Genomic DNA, 18,540 nt, shown 5'->3' on the forward strand with positions numbered 1-18,540 from the left:
ATCATTTGTTTTCATGCTTATTCCGTCAGATGATTTAATGAGAACAGTATCTCTTCAGTATCTCCATCCTGCATCCCCCTTTTCTAATCACTGATAATCAATATCGATTACATCCTGAATCTCTGAATGGGCTCTCTGCTGAAGGACACACACACACACACACACACACACACACACACACACACACGGACTGAGGGGGTGGGGATGTGCTCTTGAGTCTTAAGTCATCTAAGCAGCCAACCAGCTTCCCTTCACTGAATAAATGCACGATCACCAAAGGAAGGGGGGAGGCGCAACGGGCACGGAGCTGCTCTCTATATCCAGAGCCTCAGAGTCGCTCTGACACCATTCACTCCAGAGTCCCACGCAGCCAAGGAACTCCGCAGACTGCTGCGAGACAGGCTCTGGATAGCACAGCACGGACAACGTTCCCCAGTGTGATTTTCTCCTCGTTTGGATTATAAATATTTGATGTAGGACTATTAAATACTAAAAAAAAAAAGTCAGCAAATTAATCGTGCTATTGAATCCTATGTGACATTTTCTTGAAAGTAGCCGGGTTTATTGCATTTTTCCCCAAATATATATATATTAAACTGGGTTCAAGTTTGAAGCCTGTAGTTTCTTTTAAGAAAGTGAAGGGCAATGTGCGTCCTGCTTGTCTCTTGGGATTGTCTCACTTGCGTTTGAGGAGCTATGTCGAGTCGCAGCAGCAGAGTGTGTTCGGGAGGACGCGATCCACTGTGAATAACAAGAATCAACTTCCAGCCTCTCACAGCTTCAAGCAAGTGCAGCGCGGTGTCTTGACTGAGCACGCTGAGCTGCCTGACACTCCGGGTTTCTCTCCCAGAGGGGATGGTTGTGGATCCTCTGGGGCCAGGAGCGACTCTGGGGCTCCTACACGTTCGCACTTTTTCTGAGATTCGAGTAAATTCTAAATTAAAGGGAAATGAGAGCCACACTTTCCTACATCCTGCTGTGGACGACGTACCTGCTGGCCACTGCTGAGGTAAAGTTACTAGTTAACTTGGTGGAGGCACGGTGGGGTCAGATAGACGGTGTCTTTGGCCCCCGTGTCATACTTGGTGGTGTGGGGGTTTTATTCTTGTGAGGGTGCAAAGTTCCCAAAGAGCCTTTGCACCCTCTCACAAGAGCCACACATTCAGCAGCACAGCTTTAATGTCCAGATAAAGAAAACCACAAAAGTAAGAGCTCTGAGATTTGATTTAAACCATTTGAGGCTCGGATACACACAGATGGGTTTATGTAAGACAGTTTTTATTTTCATTTTTTTTAATTTTAACTCACTTTTAACCGATATAAACGATGTATTCAAAAAAACATGGTGGTGTAGGCTCTGATTTTAAACATTAGTGTGAATGTGCTTTCATTTTTTTTCTCGACAACAGCGTATCAGTGACTGTGCGCTTTTGAACAAACATCACGTCTGCACTTGGATGCATATCTCAGTTATTTTTGGCTTATGTGCCAAATCTGTTCGTAGCTTGAGTCAACTGGGCAAACGTTTTGGTTGGGCTGAGCGCGATCATGGGAACCGCTCCGGCTGATATTTTTAGCCCCTGCTCCTGTGCGGGTCGCACGGTTTGCTCTGCTTGAGGTGCCTGCAGGTCCGCAACAAGTGCAGAGTGCGGAGAGGATATTGTTTATGATAGTACAAGCAACTCTTATCGCAAGACAGCTATTTTTAAAATGCTGATAGGTAAAGGTAATCCTTTTTTAACGCACATTTTAAAGTTTAATGTGTTTATTCTACGGTTATCTGGGTTCCAAATTAACGAGAACTACCTAAACTGCAGAATTCTTAAGAGACCGCTTTTTTTCCTCCGTGGATGAGGTGATGTGTGGCAATGAGACAAATCTGCTTGCTTGTTGGCACACTGTTGTAAAGCTGTCCATCACATATTTCTAACCTTCATTTGTCGTTTGATTTCTTTGCCCCGACCGTTCTCCTCCTCCTCCTCCTCCTCCTCCTCCTCCACCACCCTCGACCCGCGCCCACCCCAAAGGAAGTGGAGTTTCCCCAAGAGCTGATAGACCGACTGTCCCACAGCGAAATCCACAGCATCAGCGACCTCCAGCGGCTACTGGATATCGACTGGAGAGGTAAATTCTGCTTCTTGATGCTTTGAATCACACATATGAATTACGTTAAGAATCCTGACGCACCGAAGGTTATTCAGATGTGATATTATATCATGAATAGTCTTTTATTAGCATCTGATATATATTTTTCTTTGTAAATCAACACATGGATTTACTAAAGATAGTTTTTTTTTTTAAATATATCAGCGCTTAGTTTCTATGGGCTATTACTATGGAGCCTGTAGTCGAATGGCTATGGCGATGTTTAAGAAAGAACTTAAGTCCAGAAGCCACTGACAGTATGCTGGTATCAACACTTAATCAATTCCAGATTTAATGAATTACGTAAACAAACAGGTATATGAAATGTGTTGGCACATATTTGCCAGCTCCATTCAGGCGGGAAACCAGTGCACACCAGAAATGAATCTTCAAAAACATAACCATGTGCAGGAAATTGCTGAGGGATCTGTGCACCAGTGGGGGTCTGCCAAGCACGATAAAACTGCAACAGGTGCATTTACTGTGCACGTGTGACAAAGGTTGAATGTTCACTGAGACCAGGTCATCTTGGACCCTCTGAGATCAACTTACCGGGTGAAACTCTCTCACCCATAGAGATTAGTTGATGGACACAGGCAATTACAAAATTTGCTTTAACAGTCCCAAATGATGTAAGCTGCCTCACCAGTCATAGCTCATTAGCAACCCTTAACCATATACTCAGCAGAGCAGCGCTGGGACCGGACGTTCGCTCAAGTATTCTTCTGTGTGAGCATGCATTTGCCTTATTGATGAACATGTTAATTAGGACTAATAGCTCCCACATCATTAGTATGTTATCAGTTCACAATCAAACCAGCCTGTACTGCACAACAGTGATCACTCCTCTTTATGCCGAGCCCAGAAAAGATTCCCTGAGTGCCTCTAGCATGAGGAGAGGTGTTTATAATTGAATTAAAATGTCTTTCTGAAAGCGGGGTAATGTTTTTCAGGGTAACAGTAGTAGGCTGATCATTGTTACGAGGACATAAATCTGTCCAAAGGCCCACTTGGCAGCCCTGGTCAGCCCATTAAAAGACTTTTGACGCCAGCCAGAGGGATATTTTCAGAGCTTTTGTTGCAATATATAGCAAATGTTGTAGCATATTAAACAGGGAGGGAGAAAGAGAAGCATCTGAAAGGGTATGCAACACATTGCACCTGGAATATTTCAACAAAGAACTGTATTGTAATGATCAAGAGTTAAAATAAATCTGCCTGTCAGGATGAATGTTTCATTTAGTGCTGCTTTGCTCATCTTGGCCTGCATTTGCTTTCGGGAGGATGGTGTCTTTAGCTCTGACTGACAGATGAGATGACCCTGTTGGAGCCTGCAGATGGCCGTCTGGCCCCTGAGGTGCTCCTCTCCTCTCTGCTCCTCTCTTCCCTCCTGAGGTGGCCCCCTGCCTGCCTGCTCTTATCTCTTTCACTGAAGAACTTTGACAGAAAAGGGAACCTGACTCTTAGCATGGGGCAGAGGTGGAGGAGGGAACAGGAATCCGGAGGTTGTATTCTCACTTTCTGTAGAAAGACTGCAGTAGTTGTGCAACCCGCTTTGTTTCTGAAAAGCTGACAGTTTACGCCCTGTACACCAGGACTACCCGCAAATCTGCAAAAACAACGTTTGTGTACTCTCTACCCGCTCTTGCACCCACAGAGGGGGCATGCTGCCCTTGTGACCTAAACGAATGCTTTGTCAACTCAACCATGTAGATGCTCTCAAATAACAAATCAAGGAAGAACGGCACAGAGAGAGAATTATGGGGGTCACTTATTGCGATGAGTCAATAGAGTGCTAGCTATTTAAATAAGCAGAGGGACAAAGGAGAGGAGGAGGGGTAAAAGGAGGGAGTAATTTGCCTTCAAGGCATGAGATAGTCTCCTGCATGGTTTCTTTTCTCTTGTCTCAGTTTGACAACATTCTGGGGGTGCTGTTGCTCCTTAGTCACCTGGAATCAGCAGTGGAGCAAACCCCTCACCCCCCTGGTGCTGACTCCTTTCTTATTCTGCCCGTCCTTATTTTTCCCTTCTTACCAACATTTTCTGTCTTTTTTCCATTAAGCATAAAGGATTACCCAGTGATGCTGAAAATAAGGAGCGGGGGGACTTAGAGTCTGTCACATCTCCCTTTTCCACATCAGATTTTGAAAATCTGGGTGGGCTACAGTGTCACATTCTTCTTCACTCCTGAAATGAGGACAGGGGTAAACTGAGCACAGCCTGAGTGACCTTGTATAAAGATTGTTAGTTAGACGTCCAGTCAGAGGTAGGTAGGTGTTGTGCACTCACTCCCTGTCTGACTGAGCGCACGACAAGTTCCTTTGACTACTCACTAAAGAGACTACACTGAGACCGAAAGTTGACAAATGTGGAAAAAGACAGCATCAAGAAGCAAATAAACAACCAATCCTGAAGGGGGACTTTATATAGATAGAGGAAATCCCTTTAGATGACTCTGGTCAGATCACAAAGCGGCTCAGGGGGTGGAATGTGTTTGCCTGTGGGTAAGCTTTGTTGTGCCGGTGTACATTGGGTTTTAGGCTGCCATGCTGAATAATAATAAGAGTTTGTGTAACTGTCGCTATGTGTTTCTGTTAAGTGTACATGCATAGGAGTGTGTTAGCCAGGTGAAGCATTTGTGCTGTGCCTACAGACGGGTAGGACCCACCCACTTAGCAAACACTCTCAGACTCTGCTCTCTTAGAAAGGGCAGTATCCTGCAGGGAAGTGTTATCATTTTATTGCTGCTCTGGTACTTTTCTGCAGTGCACCTTATATCCTGGGTGGGGACCAAAACAAGCAAGCTTTATCAGATGACCATGAATGTGGAAAAAAAAAAAACTGGCTACATTGACCTGAGGTTAGAGAACTTTGAGGAGCTAGCATAACAAAACATGTACTTTTCCAAGCCACTAAATGATTGAAAAAGCAAACATTTTCAGGCAAATAAGAGACACCAAACCGCTAATTAGGGCAGGAATAATGGTGGCTGAGTACCACCTGTCAAATGACCACTTTAGTCCCCCCCCGCGTGTGTCTGTGAAAGCTGGTTGTTTTTGAGGGAGCGTGCTGACTCACCTGCGTCTAGCTACTTCATGCGTGTGTGGAAAGTTCCTGCCAAATGAGTGAGTGAGGCTGACACACAGAGCTTTACAATTATGCAGAGCTGTGTGTAAAAATGGGCCTCCTGCCTGCACCCTGTGTCCTCTGGACTGTTTACCTCAGTTTGTGACCTCACCAGCAGTCACTCTGCCCTCCTGCCCACCAGCATGTTGAAGGGAACTATAGGCCCTGAGAAACCAGTCAGAAGTTACCATCTTATTATGGTTGTGTGACTAACCAACACACAATTTGTTGTGGATCGGGTATATAAAAACATCAACGGCCGATCGCATGCCGGCTTTTCCTGAGGTCTACCAAGCCACCCATCGCAGCCATTCAGCATTGTTAAAGCTGCAACTCATAGCTGGTTTATTGGCTGAATAAGCTTTGTGTGTGTTTGTGTTTTGCTTTTATTCTCTTTGTGACATTATTAACATGGCGGCCTTCTTTTTTGTTGAGGTACCGGAAACAATGTTATTGAGGAGCCCAAGCACCACATGCACCACAAGCAACCAAACCACCACAAGAACTCCTCTCATCATTATGGTTACTACGGTGACCTGAAGAGCTCCCAGCTGCACAGCCGACGCAAGAGGAGCATTGGTAAGGCCGACAGAGTACAACGTGCTCAACTCAGAGGTTGCATCATGATTACTTTTTACACCATATAGCCTGCATCACACTTTGGCACATAAGATTACAGTGTAAAGACGCCCTAAAAATAACCCGCGTCTTAAATATCACCCCCGACACGAGTTCCCAGGAGATGAAACTGATCACTTTACACTAATTTCAAACAAAGCTAATGGTTAGTGGCTTTTATGTTGCCTTTTTGTGGATAAAAGGGAACCCTAATGAAGACGTCTACTCGGTATTTACTGCAATCAAGGAATCATGAGAAACGAGACTGGTGCGCGAGGTTGACGAGGCCGTCTGACACGAAGCCTTGTAATTGGCCGGAGGCTCACAGATCTAAGGCACACGCGTCAGGAGAGAAATATATCCTTGAGCGTGGAAATTCCAGGCATTCAGGGCTCAAGTTGCAGCTCGTCTGGGCTCTCAGTCAGATTTCTTCATAAAACGCCACGCGGTACGATATCTGATAGAGGCGTGTAGAACACCGTGTAATGTGTGATGCGTGTGCATTAAGACTCTATACCCTAAGTGGCACAGCATTTAAAGCCACACAGGATAATGTGGTTGGTTGTATTTCATATATATCATAAGTGTAATGTACTGTTTACCATTGTGGCAGCTGTCTCCACATGATGCACATATCATCTTTACGACATAATGGCATCTTACTGTACACACTATATCAAGTCTTTAGGTTTAAGTGCCTCTCGGAGCATTAAATCTGCTATGAATACTTAAAGTCTTCATTACAGCCAGCGGGATCAAAGGCCATTATTAGATTTCCCACCGGTGCACGTGAGGTTTCTGGCCTTGTCACGCTGCATTAACTCCACTGGGTTCTCTGAACAAAAGACTACTATTTTAATCTCTCATCGAGTCCCAAGCTTCTTAGCTGATATGAGATCAGCTTTGTGTTTTGTTTTTTTTGGATAGCTTGTCTTCTTAACAGCCTTAAATGGGGTTGGGTGTGATCTTAGCCTAGACAAACAGCTCCCACATCAAATGACTCATCAAATAACGAGCAGCGAAAGAATGCATGAAGCAGCTGTGAGCGAACAGGACAGATTACAACAGTACATCGAGATGGAAAAGATGATAACAAATGCCGGCGCAGACCAAAGTCATTAACTCGACTTTCCCTCTCTCCCCCCTCTCGCTCGTCTCTGTTACAGTAGAGGAGGCAGTTCCAGCAGTCTGCAAGACACGGACGGTGATCTACGAGATCCCCAGGAGCCAGGTGGATCCCACGTCTGCCAACTTCCTGATATGGCCGCCTTGTGTGGAGGTGAAGCGCTGCACGGGCTGCTGCAACACCAGCAACATGCGCTGTCACCCTTCCCGCAAACACCACCGCACCGTTAAGGTAAGACGCACGCCTACAGCATAGGTTGTTTGCATAAATCCATGACTGCATCATATTAAACCCAGTCACCTGCTCAGTGCAAACACACTTGCTTCCACATCCATTCACCACTGTTCCTCTCTGCAGGTAAGTAAAACAGGGAGGCAAAATTGGGCTAATATGTTTTTCTGGATACTTGTTCCACACTTTACTCCCTATTTTCTTTGCAACCCTCCTCCTCACGGTTCCAGAATTGGCCACCTAACCTAACCTGCTGCTTCCATTCCTTCCCTCTATCCTTCATTTTTTTTTTATCGATCACCACCCTCTCTTCTCATGTTTGGTGAGAGGCCCTGGGTTGGCTGTGACAGGACGGTGGAAGGAAGGAGGAGGAAGGAGAGGAGGAGATGGGGCTGTTGGCACTTGGAACCATGACATCTGTTGAAGGAATGACCCAAGAGGGATGCTCCTGGCAGATGTAAGACAGGCTAAGAGACAGAGATGGAGTCTTGTATCTAGAAAGTATCTGTCTCTCACTATTGCACAAGTACACCTCTCCTGTCTTCTCTGTTTGGACCTTTCGGGAAACAGTAAGCCCAGAGAAGACAGGGTGACAAAGAGGATGAGAGAAGGGGTTGCACTGTTCTCAGAGACTCTTTGGCAATGGTTGCTTGAAAACATGTCCTGTTCAGGATCAGAGGAGAGACTCAGCGGCTGGAGCGGGAGATGTATTTTTGACGTATTTACACTTCAGCCTGTTAGCCTGAGCATAGCTCTGTTTGGAGGTATGGGAGTTATGTGGTCTGTTCTGTAAGTAAGAGACAACCAGGGAATAAACAGGGTAGCCTGGAACAGTCTGACTGCACACTCATCTTCGCGCTCTATTGTTTCTTCTCCAATTCTGATCTTGCCCAGCTGCCCTCGCTGGTACATTGCTTTGTCTCCTGGTCCTTTTGCAGGACTTTAAAGATGCCGCGTTGATAGACCAGCAGAGGAATAGGTAATAAAACAAATATCAATCTTGGGCTTGCCCCCTCTTTCCCCTTTGGCACCCTGGCACAGGCCATGCAGATTTCAGTATTAATAGGAGGATCTCCTCGTGTACTTATGGTGCAGGGAGGGTGAGGCAGCTCTGGCAAGACGGTCACTGTAGGGCAGAAGCCATTGCACCCAGGGCACAGAGTTTATGGTAAGACCTGCTGACTCATAGCGTGGAAGGAGAGTGGAGCTCTGATGTACAGCACAGCTCTGTCTGTCTGCATGCAAGCTCATCTGTCTCTCCGTCTGCCAGACCTCAATGGGAGCACTGTCTGTGATCACAGCGATGAGGGATGGAGAGAGACTGACAACAGCATGGAGGACACTATAAGGCTTGATTCAGCTATTCCTGGAATGCAGTGATCCATGCAACTTTGTCAACCCCCCCCACCCCCACTCCGCCCCACCCCATCTTGACACAAAGGGCAAAATGAGCCCACTGACTTGAGGGACCTTCAGGCATGGTGGAACGGGTTTCAAGGGGGTCAGTTTTTCCATGTGGTTCCAGCCTCTGGTGCGGGAGGGCGTCTGAGAAGCGTCGTATCCCTGTAAAGGTCATCCGTCAGGGCTCCGGTCAGGAGACATTCATCGCATTGTGCGTGAGAAACATTGTCTCATGCCAAGTTGGTTTTTTTTCCTTCTTTTTTTCCCCTGTGTGTCCTCTGTCTGAATAGGGGTTCAATTTGTGTGTCTGCCTTCATTTATTAGAAAACTAAAAATGTTGTTCGTCTACCGTTGGCCTGGCTTGTTTTTTTTTTTTTTTTTTTTCCTCCAAAGCAAGGATGGGAAAAGAACACATTTGCGGTGTTTCTTTCCATCTCATGACACTTTGCATTTGTCCAAATGCACCTTTATTTATTTTTTCCCCCTTCTCTCTTTCTTTCCCTTATTCCTTTTTCATGCTGTGGACCCAAAAGAAGCAAGCGGGTCTGTGCAGGCCTCGTTCTGTAGAAGGCTGCCCTGCCCTGTGATGGGGTAATAAAAAAAAAAAAAGAAAAAGAAAAGAGCCAGCTAACCTGAGGGGGGGGAAACAGGGCCATATTCTAAATTCATCTTTTCTTTTCTTTTCTCTTGGTTTTGCCCATTCACTCACTCTTTTGCATTTTGCACTTTACTCCTTCATCGAGATAAGTCAGCCTCTGGGACCTTGTACGTGTCAATTTCGTTTACACACTTGTTTTGTGTTGTCTGCATGCCTTGGCATGGAAGAGAACACAGTAAAAGTGAGAGGTGTAAAGATAAGCGACGTGGCAGGCTTTTAGAGATGGTTCAGTGTCCGTAAAAGAGATCAAGTGAGGAAGGTGGAAAGAGAAACAGAAAGAGAAACAAAGAGAGGTAAACAGTTTCTAATGAGCTAATGTTATTATGTTTTCATGTATTTACATCCCAGCATTCCTTTACCTATTCCTGCACCCCGCCTCCTCTTGCACTTTCAGTGACACCATAATCACTCTCTTTATCCCGGCATCTTGGCTCTCGCATTTCTTTTCTATTCAGAGTTCTCATTTGTCTTTTCTTTGTGGTGTTTTATCAGCAGAAGGCTGCCAAGAAACCTCTTGGCCAGCATGCTGCTGATTTTGTGCCACAGAGTTCTTAAACTTGTTATAATCTTGACATGGCATGGATAGCTCAAAATATAAACATGCCCAAATTTATTTATCGCTGGCACAAAACACTTCCAAGTTCCTATTTTTGTCTTCATCTCCTCTCTCCTGTATTCCCTCAGTTCATCCTCTTTGTGTTTGTCTGTCTCTGCTGGCTGACGGCTGCAGCTGTGTCCGGTATTTCTGATGGTTTTCTCAGCGCTTTTGGCTCCGAGTGTCTGCAGACGCACTCACTCATAAAACAGGTGATTTTGAAGCAGGCGGGATTCGACAGGAAAAGGGATAGAAACTGCGTGGAAAGACGTGCGCTTTTAAATTCTTTTGCGCGTCTGTGTTTGTGTGTACATACATGCAGAAATACGACTGCAAACAGGCTGTGGCAGAGGCAAAGAACAGAGCTGTCATTCAACCTGTCACTCATCAGCTCTTAAGGCTTTTGCAGTATACTGCATTCCCCATAAACATGGACAACTATGCCTTTTTGAAAAAACAAAGGAAAACCTTTTCTTAAAGCAAGCAAATCAGAAGTTGTAGATTTTTAATGCATGCACAGGAGGAAATTGTGAGTTGTGAAACTGAAAAATTGGGGCTGTATATACATGTCCTGGCACATTTTTAAATCCCACTATAGAAAATAGGGCCTTAGTCTAATAAACTGTTCATTCAGTTCAGTTCATCTCAGTCTTGGTTTGGTTCAGTAGCTCGAGGCTTTCAGTCACCTTTGATGTACAGGTATTTTGCAGAGGTTGTCGAGGGTCATCAGCACATCTGTGTAAACCCAAGGTGTGTGTGTGTGTGTGTGTGTGTGTGAGTGAATAGCGTGAGCACTCCATGCTAAGCGATGTAAGCTCACCAACTGCAGAGTAGGGACAAGACCGTTTGTGCAAAGAGGAAGACGGGCTGCAGAGTAATGAAGTGTTGATGGCTACTGGATCAAAGTGGAGGCTGACAGAGGCCAGGCGGATAAAGCCACAGTGCTGAGTGTGGGGGTCCACACATCTCGCTGCGCCGGCCCCGACCCCGACCTTTACGCACAAACACACAACATACGTACTGACAGTTACCTCAGCAACAGTAGGTCACATCCGGGTGTTTGGTTTTGGGGGGTAAAGCAGTAGCTCTAGCCCCGCGGTTGTGTGGCACCCTGACTTACGGGGTGTTTCATAAATAAAAGGCGTCGTGACGGTGATACAGTGGGAATGATTTATGATCATTTGAAGGGTAGGGGTGCAGATGGAGAACGAGGGGCCTCCTGGTTTTGAAGTCTTCTGCAGCTGTGAATTATTTTCCCTTTGATTCACTTAGCTCCGCTAGACAAAGGAAGGGTGAGAGAGTTTGTGTGCGCACAAGCGTGTTTGTGGTGTATATGGCGGGGGTTGCGGGGCAGGTCGTGACAGACCAATGGGAGTGTCCTCGCGAAGCTCCAAGATGGAAAGTTTGGCCTCTGCTGCACCGGCTGGAATGCATCAGTCCGAACAGGAAAAACCATATTTTAATCACATTTTACTTCATTTCTGTATTTTTCTTCAATCCTCCCCTGCTTTGCTCTTCCCTACAGACTTCATCCTCCCCCTCCACATCTCCTCTCAATACAGAACTGCCCCTCCACCTTCCCTTTTCAGTCTTGGAGTCTGATTGTCTGTTCAGTCAAATAGTTGTTCACTCCCTCCTTGCTCTTTCTGTCTCTTTCCTGAATCCGAGCCATCCCCGCTCTCTAATTTGACCCCTCTGCCATTTACTTTATCTCATTTGCTCTCTCTCATTAAAACCTCGTTTTCTCCTCTCAGTAATGTCTCTAACTCTGTTCTGTTGTTCACTTAAAAAAAAAAAAACCCAAACAACCCCCCAAAAACAAAGATTATACACATCTTCAGATTCTTTGATATTTGATATTGCATGATAGTTGTGCAGGAGAGGTACGTGATGCGGTCTGGGGAAGATAGATGTGCACATCTGGAGACGTATGTGTGTGGCTACACGACAGTGGTGTACCCTGAAGTGTTGCAGACCTGCGAGAGATGTGATAAATGTCCTCCTTGCTTCCTCTCTTCTTCACACACAGCCTGTGATAACCTCTTTCACCCATTATCCAAAGTTTGTGTCTGTGTGAGCAGCAGCAGATTATCTTGGCAGTCTTTGTCTAAAGTTCAGTTTTCATACTTGTCTTCTGGCTTTTTTTCCCTTTCTTTTTGATCTCAGGACACAGACAGACACAAAGTTGTAAGTACAAGAAGCCTCACAGTTGTGGCACCCCCAGCAACGGTTCCTTTTTGTCAGGCCGCTCTTGCCTAATTTCCGTCTTGACAGATGACTTGCCACCCAATCCTGCCTCTTTCCACCCTCCATTCTCCAAGAGCACGCATACATTTTTATTTATTTTTGCTCAGTTCTGTTGCTGTTCCAGTTCATGATGGCCTGCGGTGCACATCTACATCCTCACTGTGTTTTCCTTGGAAGGCCGGAGTAAAACTTTCCTCTCCATCATGCTCTCATCAGTGCTGTGCACTCAGGGAATTCCCAATTAACTCGACTGGGATGACTGCATTCACAAGTAAGGCTGCGGAGACACTGGGGACAAACCACGGGGGTGCACTTCCCAGAGCCCCCGGCCTCACCCCAACCCTCTGCATCGGATATCATTCCACAGCGACTCAGGGGACTTTTTCTCAGGGCCCTGGCTTTCCAGGGAGTTTAGAGGAGCTTGATTTATACAAAGAGAGTGTGGGGCCCCTTGTCATAGCATGGGGGTCTCTTTCTGATGTATGTTTTATTTGGAAAGTGATTGATTCTGTGCCAGATAGGAAGCCGGTGATCTTTGTATGAAGGTTAAGAAGTGCTTAAAAAATATGACAGAAGTAAATATGAAAGCCAAGTGGAAAAAATAGTTAAGAAAAAAAAAGGGAACAATGGTTCCTTCCACGACAGCATTAACGGTTCCCCATAACATAGGAAACAGGAAGCGAGGCAGAAATTGAAAGAGAAAGCGTCAACTTACTGGTCAGAGCACATGCACTTTGAGGAAAACTGTTGCACAGAAACTTGTTTAGATTTAAAAAATAAAATAATTTTTTTGGGTGTGTGTGTGAATCTGTGTGTGTGTGTGTGTGTGTACCAACTCCTGCAGGGAGTGCTTTTAACCCTGCTGTGCGAGGGGCAAGGAGACAAGCTTACTGCTGGGCCTCTCATCATGGGGGCCCATTGCTTTATCCTTCAGTCAATAGCTGTTTGTTTAGGCGTGTGTGTGTGTGTGTGTGTGTGTGTGTGTGTGTGTGTGTGTGTGTGTGTGTGTGTGTTACTAGGATCAGCAGTAAATGTCAGATGTGGCGGTTTCTTTATTTTTGCTTCCTACAGACTTCTTCTGAAGTATTCCGACATTCCCCTTAGCTCCCTGTTTTTCAGTTAGATAATCTGATTAAATATTAGCAAGTTTTCTGGGAAACGGCGATGCTGCTTCACTTTTGGTAGATAACAATAAGCCTTGATAACTTCTCTAGCTGTCTGTCCCCTCGGTGTTAGTGTAGTAAACTTTGTTTCTCAGTGGGCAACCCAGGATCTAAGCGTTAATAGGTAACGCATGAATGTCATCTCATGCGAGTCATGATCACAGCGAGCCGTCCGTCTCACTGCCTTAAATGACCCCCTCTGCTTCCACACACACACACACACACACACACACACACACACACACACACACACACACACACACACACACACACACACACACACACACACACGGGAGTGATGGTTCACTTTTTTTTTCTTTTTTTTAAAACTCCATCTTCTTCTCTTCTCTCGGCCTTTCACCTGCTCTCTTTCTCGGGGCCTGATGATAGAAAATACACCACCGCCACTAGCCCAGACGCCATTGTCCGTTGTTTGCTCACTGCATACCTCTTGTGCTCGCTCGCCCTCCTTTCACTCCCTTTCTTTACTCGTAAGAAACTGTTGCACAGGAGTGACCGGTGAAGCTCCTCGTCTTTCACTTCTTTCTGCCTCGGTTTTAGTCTCACCTGATGACCATCGACTCCGAGCCACAGTTGTAGCACCAACATGAAGCTGGCCTCTCTGTGTGAATGTCAGCATTATACTTTCTTTTATCATACAGGGACTTGTATGTTTATTAGTTTGCATGACTAACTTGACACCGACAGGCAGCCTTGGCAGTACGCCACCGTGGGTAAGAAAAGCCACTCGCTGGTTTTGCGCCTTGTCTGCGTGCAAATGATCCCTGTGCTGACTGAAAAACTGTGTTGTTCATATCGCTTGAGAGTGCTGGGAGATTTTGCCCAATATCCCTTCTCGTGCAGCAACTAAGATGGTTGAAGCTGAGGATATTGTTTCCATGTGGCCCCCGGGCCCCTCGGCGGTGGATGGGGAGGTTTCTGTGCCCTTGGCACTCAGATCAGAGAATGAAAAAGCATGCAGCCACCTCCCCCGAGTTACACAATAAGATCATCGTAATCTAAACACAACCCTTTCCATTCAGCTTTCATTTAAGCTTTAATCAATACAGCGTCTTCATGAACTGCCGACAGGCGATTGTTTTTGTTGCTGGCAGTCGGGTGAGAAATAGAGGTCTAAGGCTTAAAGTAAGTGGGTGTTACCTGCTTTGGAATTCCTGCATTGCTTCTTGTGTTTGCTTGATGGGAAGGTTTGCTTTTTCTGCTTAGATTACACCTAGTATTTCTTTAATGCATGCTAAGCAACACTTTCCCTAACCCACAAAGAAATGCCTCCAAACGTGTTATGACAAGGTGAATGACTTTAGGCGTGTGTCTGTCTGGATGTGGATGCTCCTAGCTTCTTCTCTTCTACCAGAGTAAACTCTTTCCTGCGCTTGAGGGCCTACAATGCTCACGCCCCCTCCCACCACCACCCTCCATCCCTTTCCTCCTTGTTTGAGCTTGCTTGGACAAGGTCATACACTCCACTCTTTTAAACACCTGATCAAGAGTCTATATGAGCACACGACTAGTGGAAGTCAATGAATCATCCTCAGGGGAATGCTGCTGTCACACTTCAAACACAGCAAGACAATGTTTTTTTTTTTTGTTTTTCTTTCTGTGAATCGATTTATGGATGTGTCATCAGTCACAGAGCTACGCCTCTTGATATTAGCAGATGGGCAATGAGTGTGTGCATTCTCCGAGGCACACAGAAGAGTAATGATGTTGCTGAAGCAGGGTCTGTAGCTAACCTTTTCCCTCTTCCTCTCTTCAGGTAGCCAAGGTGGAGTATGTGAGGAGGAGACCCAAGTTGAAAGAAGTCTTTGTGCGGTTAGAAGACCACCTGGAGTGTGTATGCACATCACATCATCACGCGGTAGAGCCCTCGGATCCAGAAGCAGGTAAATGAAGCTTTGCTTCTTTGCAAAAAAGCACTTAGAAGCTGAGTTTGATTGCAGAAACCGACCCCTCTTCCTGATCGTGCATTCTACTTTCCCATCTTCCTCATATCGGTCTGATGGTCTTCTCTCTGTTTGTCTCCATGGCTTTGCACTGGATGACCTTTTTTTTTTCTTTTTTCTTTTTTCTCTGTGATTGCCCCAAACGAACCCATGAAGCGGCTCACTATTGCAAAACTGTAAAGCTTGTGTGCTTGTGCCTTGTAAGATGAGGATGTGTGTGTGTGTATGTGTACTTGTGTGTTAAGGGAGGGTGTCCAAAGGGCTGCTTGGCATGACAGCAGGTAAACCGCCGGTGCCTTGATCTGAGGCCTCTTTTCTCCTTGGGAGCAGATAAGCGCTGTAATGTGTGCTGATAAGGCATCTCAAGAATTTATAGTGTTAAATCTTTGCACTCTCTGCTTCTGTCCCCGGGCTGTTGTGGCTCTTTCTGTATTATAAACCCCTGCTTCTCGCTTGTAACCCTCCTTCCTATCCACCCTCCCTGACTTTTGTGTTTTCAGGCCAACGTAGGGCCAAAGGTAAAAAAAGGAAACCTAAAAAGCTAAGACGCACCAAGGGATTATTGGTGACTTAAAACAAAAAGTTTCACTCATTACCCCAAAGTCCACTGGAGAGCTCTGAAGCGAACAGGTAGGACTTAAGAACTGCAGCCTTTAATCACCTTTCGGCAGTGCACTGGCCCAATCAGGTGCAAAGAAAGGGCCCTGCCAATCACCCAATAACATCACAGCCAATCAGTGTGAAAAGAGGAGGAACTAAGGAGTGTCATCCTCAATGCTGCATGTTGAGCTTGTGGCCTGCTGAGCATGCACACTGCTTTTATCTGCTGTGTTTTGTGCTTGCATGATCTCATTTCATTGTACAGTAAAGCAACTGTTTGTTTTGCTTCACTTTCTAGAAATCACTCCTGAGTTTTCTTTTACGGTCTTTCACCCTATCATATCATCACCCTCTAAAAAAATAAGAGACCAGTATTTGTGATTTTCCTCATTCTGTCCTTTACTTCAGCCACACGCACACAAGCAAAAACACCAAACATAACCAAAATAACACACACGCCGTATTTTGACTGGACATGTCTGGTCTGAGCGCTGTCTTTGAAATATGGAGAAAGGTAATTCAGAACACTGCAGATCTTGTTTGAGCTGTGTTTGAAATGCATGAACAAACTGGTTAAATTGGGCTCTAAATCCCGTAATCTAGTTGGATATCTTTTTCCTGATTTTAAAAAATCAAACATAAAAACAAACATGTATTGTTTTTGTAAACCTGTGATTCTAATCTCACCCTTCCTCTCTCTCTCTCTCTCCCACAGTGGATGTGAGGTGAGACCAATCAGAACAAGGGACTTCAGCGTGGGAGGTGCCTAAATAGAGGAGGCCTCCAAAAATGACACCTGCTCTGTCCTCTTCCCCGCTGCCGTGCAACCTTCGTCTCAAAAAAACAAAACAAAATAAACCCCAAACTTTTCTGTAAAGATGTCAGACTGAAAAAGAGACAGCAGATAGAAACAACTGAGATACCAAAGGTGCTTTTGAAAAAGAAAACAGCCGGTGACTTTCTCTGCGGTAAGCCACTTACCTAAATGGCTGATTAAGAAGAAAAGAGAGGATGCTGCGGATCTCGGGCAGGCCAGGAAAAAGGCCAAAGGGAGACGATGAAAGGGATCGATCGGTGATGGACATTTTGACTGGGCGACAGTTGAACAGCTGTTGAACAGTTGGACCACATCTCGATGAAAATCAAGTGCTCCAATTTAACACAAGTACTCTGACCTGCTTAAATGAGTCTTGCATTCACAGGAAAAAAGACAGAGGGATATAGGGAAAAAAATGATGGAATGAAAGAGACTCTTTATGGAGCATCAAACACTTTGAGTTGACAGATGTTTGCTCCGAGACCTCTGGTTGTGACTTTGCCCACCTGCTATGTACAGTTCAATTTGAAAAGAAAGTAGTCGTTCTTCTTGCAAGCTATTTATGTGTGGATGTTTGCTTTCCATTATGAAAGAAAAAAAACAAACGAAAGAAAGATGTTTCATCATGTTTTTGCAATAGGTCTGGTTCTTTGCAACCATCAGTATCACAATCTCAGTGTAATTTTGTTTTCTTGTCAGCCATGTTTCTTATTATATTACAGTATATCTGATTGATGTCCAGTCTTGTATATGGTTTGGATACATGTGTGTGAGGAGGAGTTTTTGAGAGTCAGTACAGGAAGATGCTTTATTTTTGTTATGAAATATATTATGCATACTTATATCCAAGCGGGAATTATGTTTTCTTTTTGTTGTTCTTGAATGTCTATATTTAATCCATCTGGGCGGGGCGGGGGGGTGCAAAAAAATTAGGTCAGGGGTGAAAGTAGGCGCGTGCGTGCGTGTGTGTGCGTGTGTCACAGCTGTGAACAGGATAAAAGATGGGGATAAAACAGCCCAGGTGTGTGTGTGTGTGTGCGCGTACGCACTGTGGCATATGCTAAGGCAGTGACACGCCCTGCCCTATCCTTTAGGCAATATTTACCACAAACATGCATTCAGCAAATCAGTGTCTGCCAATCACATGAGTGCACAAAAAGTGCACTAGCATGTCTAAACTAGAGCATATTCATAGGCTGTATATGTGTGTGTGCTTATGCACAATTTCTCTGCTACGAGAGGCTATTCTTTTGGTTTTTTTTTTTTCTCTCTCTCACCCATTTCAGTCCAGCGCTGATAAGGAAGATACGCGCCCGGTCTGCTACATAAGCACACATGTTGTGCCTTTGAAGAGCAAAGTCCATCTTAAAGACTGAATGAAAGTGCAAAGCAAATCGACAAGTGGATGAATGGGCTCCTTGTTTGGTCAGGCTTTACTCCTCTGTTGACAAGAGAACAGATCTCAGATTACTCCACTCCTGTGAAGGGACTCACACTTTATGCAGCTCTCCTCCGTCAGGACAAATGATCTGAGGTGGCTTGAAAACAGCGCGGTGCTAGCCTGAACTCGTGCCCCAAAGGAACAAACAATTACTTCCTTACCAGTTCCTATGATAGTGATGAATGTGCGGCAAGGCCTGGGGCTTACGCGAAAACGTTCCTTTTTCAGCCTGTGTCGAAATACGGAAATATGACTGAGATTCTTCTAGCGGACAAAGGCATGAGAGTGAGTCACAGTGCAATGAAAAGCAATTCAAGTGAGAAGAGCTTGACTGAAACATGGCAGAAACAGCTACTGCTGAACTGTGGGCTACATATCTCACACACACACACAGAGCGCACCTGTTGA

At 45.3% G+C, this 18,540-nt stretch overlaps 1 protein-coding gene across 3 annotated transcripts; it reads left to right on the forward strand.

Moving 5' to 3' along the window:
• The first annotated feature begins 302 nt into the window (after positions 1 to 302).
• Positions 303 to 17,540, forward strand: pdgfab (platelet-derived growth factor alpha polypeptide b). 3 transcript variants are annotated; one of them, XR_312026.1, is made up of 7 exons: positions 303 to 1,009; positions 2,028 to 2,124; positions 5,707 to 5,850; positions 7,056 to 7,246; positions 15,088 to 15,214; positions 15,775 to 15,904; positions 16,590 to 17,540. XR_312026.1 is itself a non-coding variant. In XM_005744379.1 (6 exons), exons 1-6 carry the CDS (start codon positions 950 to 952, stop codon positions 16,601 to 16,603), a joined length of 633 nt encoding a protein of 210 aa, XP_005744436.1. In that variant the 5' UTR covers positions 303 to 949; the 3' UTR covers positions 16,604 to 17,540. The 3 variants fall into 3 exon arrangements, 1 of the variants encoding a protein (XP_005744436.1); XR_312027.1 differs by having other exon boundaries at positions 7,059 to 7,246; XM_005744379.1 differs by lacking the exon at positions 15,775 to 15,904.
• The last annotated feature ends 1,000 nt before the right edge of the window (positions 17,541 to 18,540 follow it).

Source organism: Pundamilia nyererei, unplaced genomic scaffold (genome assembly GCF_000239375.1).
Source record: "Pundamilia nyererei isolate P.nyererei 1_Seehausen unplaced genomic scaffold, PunNye1.0 scaffold00142, whole genome shotgun sequence".
Classification (NCBI taxonomy): Eukaryota; Metazoa; Chordata; class Actinopteri; order Cichliformes; family Cichlidae; genus Pundamilia; species Pundamilia nyererei.

Coding starts and splice junctions, on each gene's coding strand:
- pdgfab (XM_005744379.1), top strand. CDS start 950: ATGAGAGCCACACTTTCCTACATCCTGCTGTGGACGACGTACCTGCTG. Junction 2,125..5,706: donor ACTGGATATCGACTGGAGAG/GTAAATTCTGCT, acceptor TTTTTTGTTGAG/GTACCGGAAACAATGTTATT. Junction 5,851..7,055: donor CCGACGCAAGAGGAGCATTG/GTAAGGCCGACA, acceptor TCTCTGTTACAG/TAGAGGAGGCAGTTCCAGCA.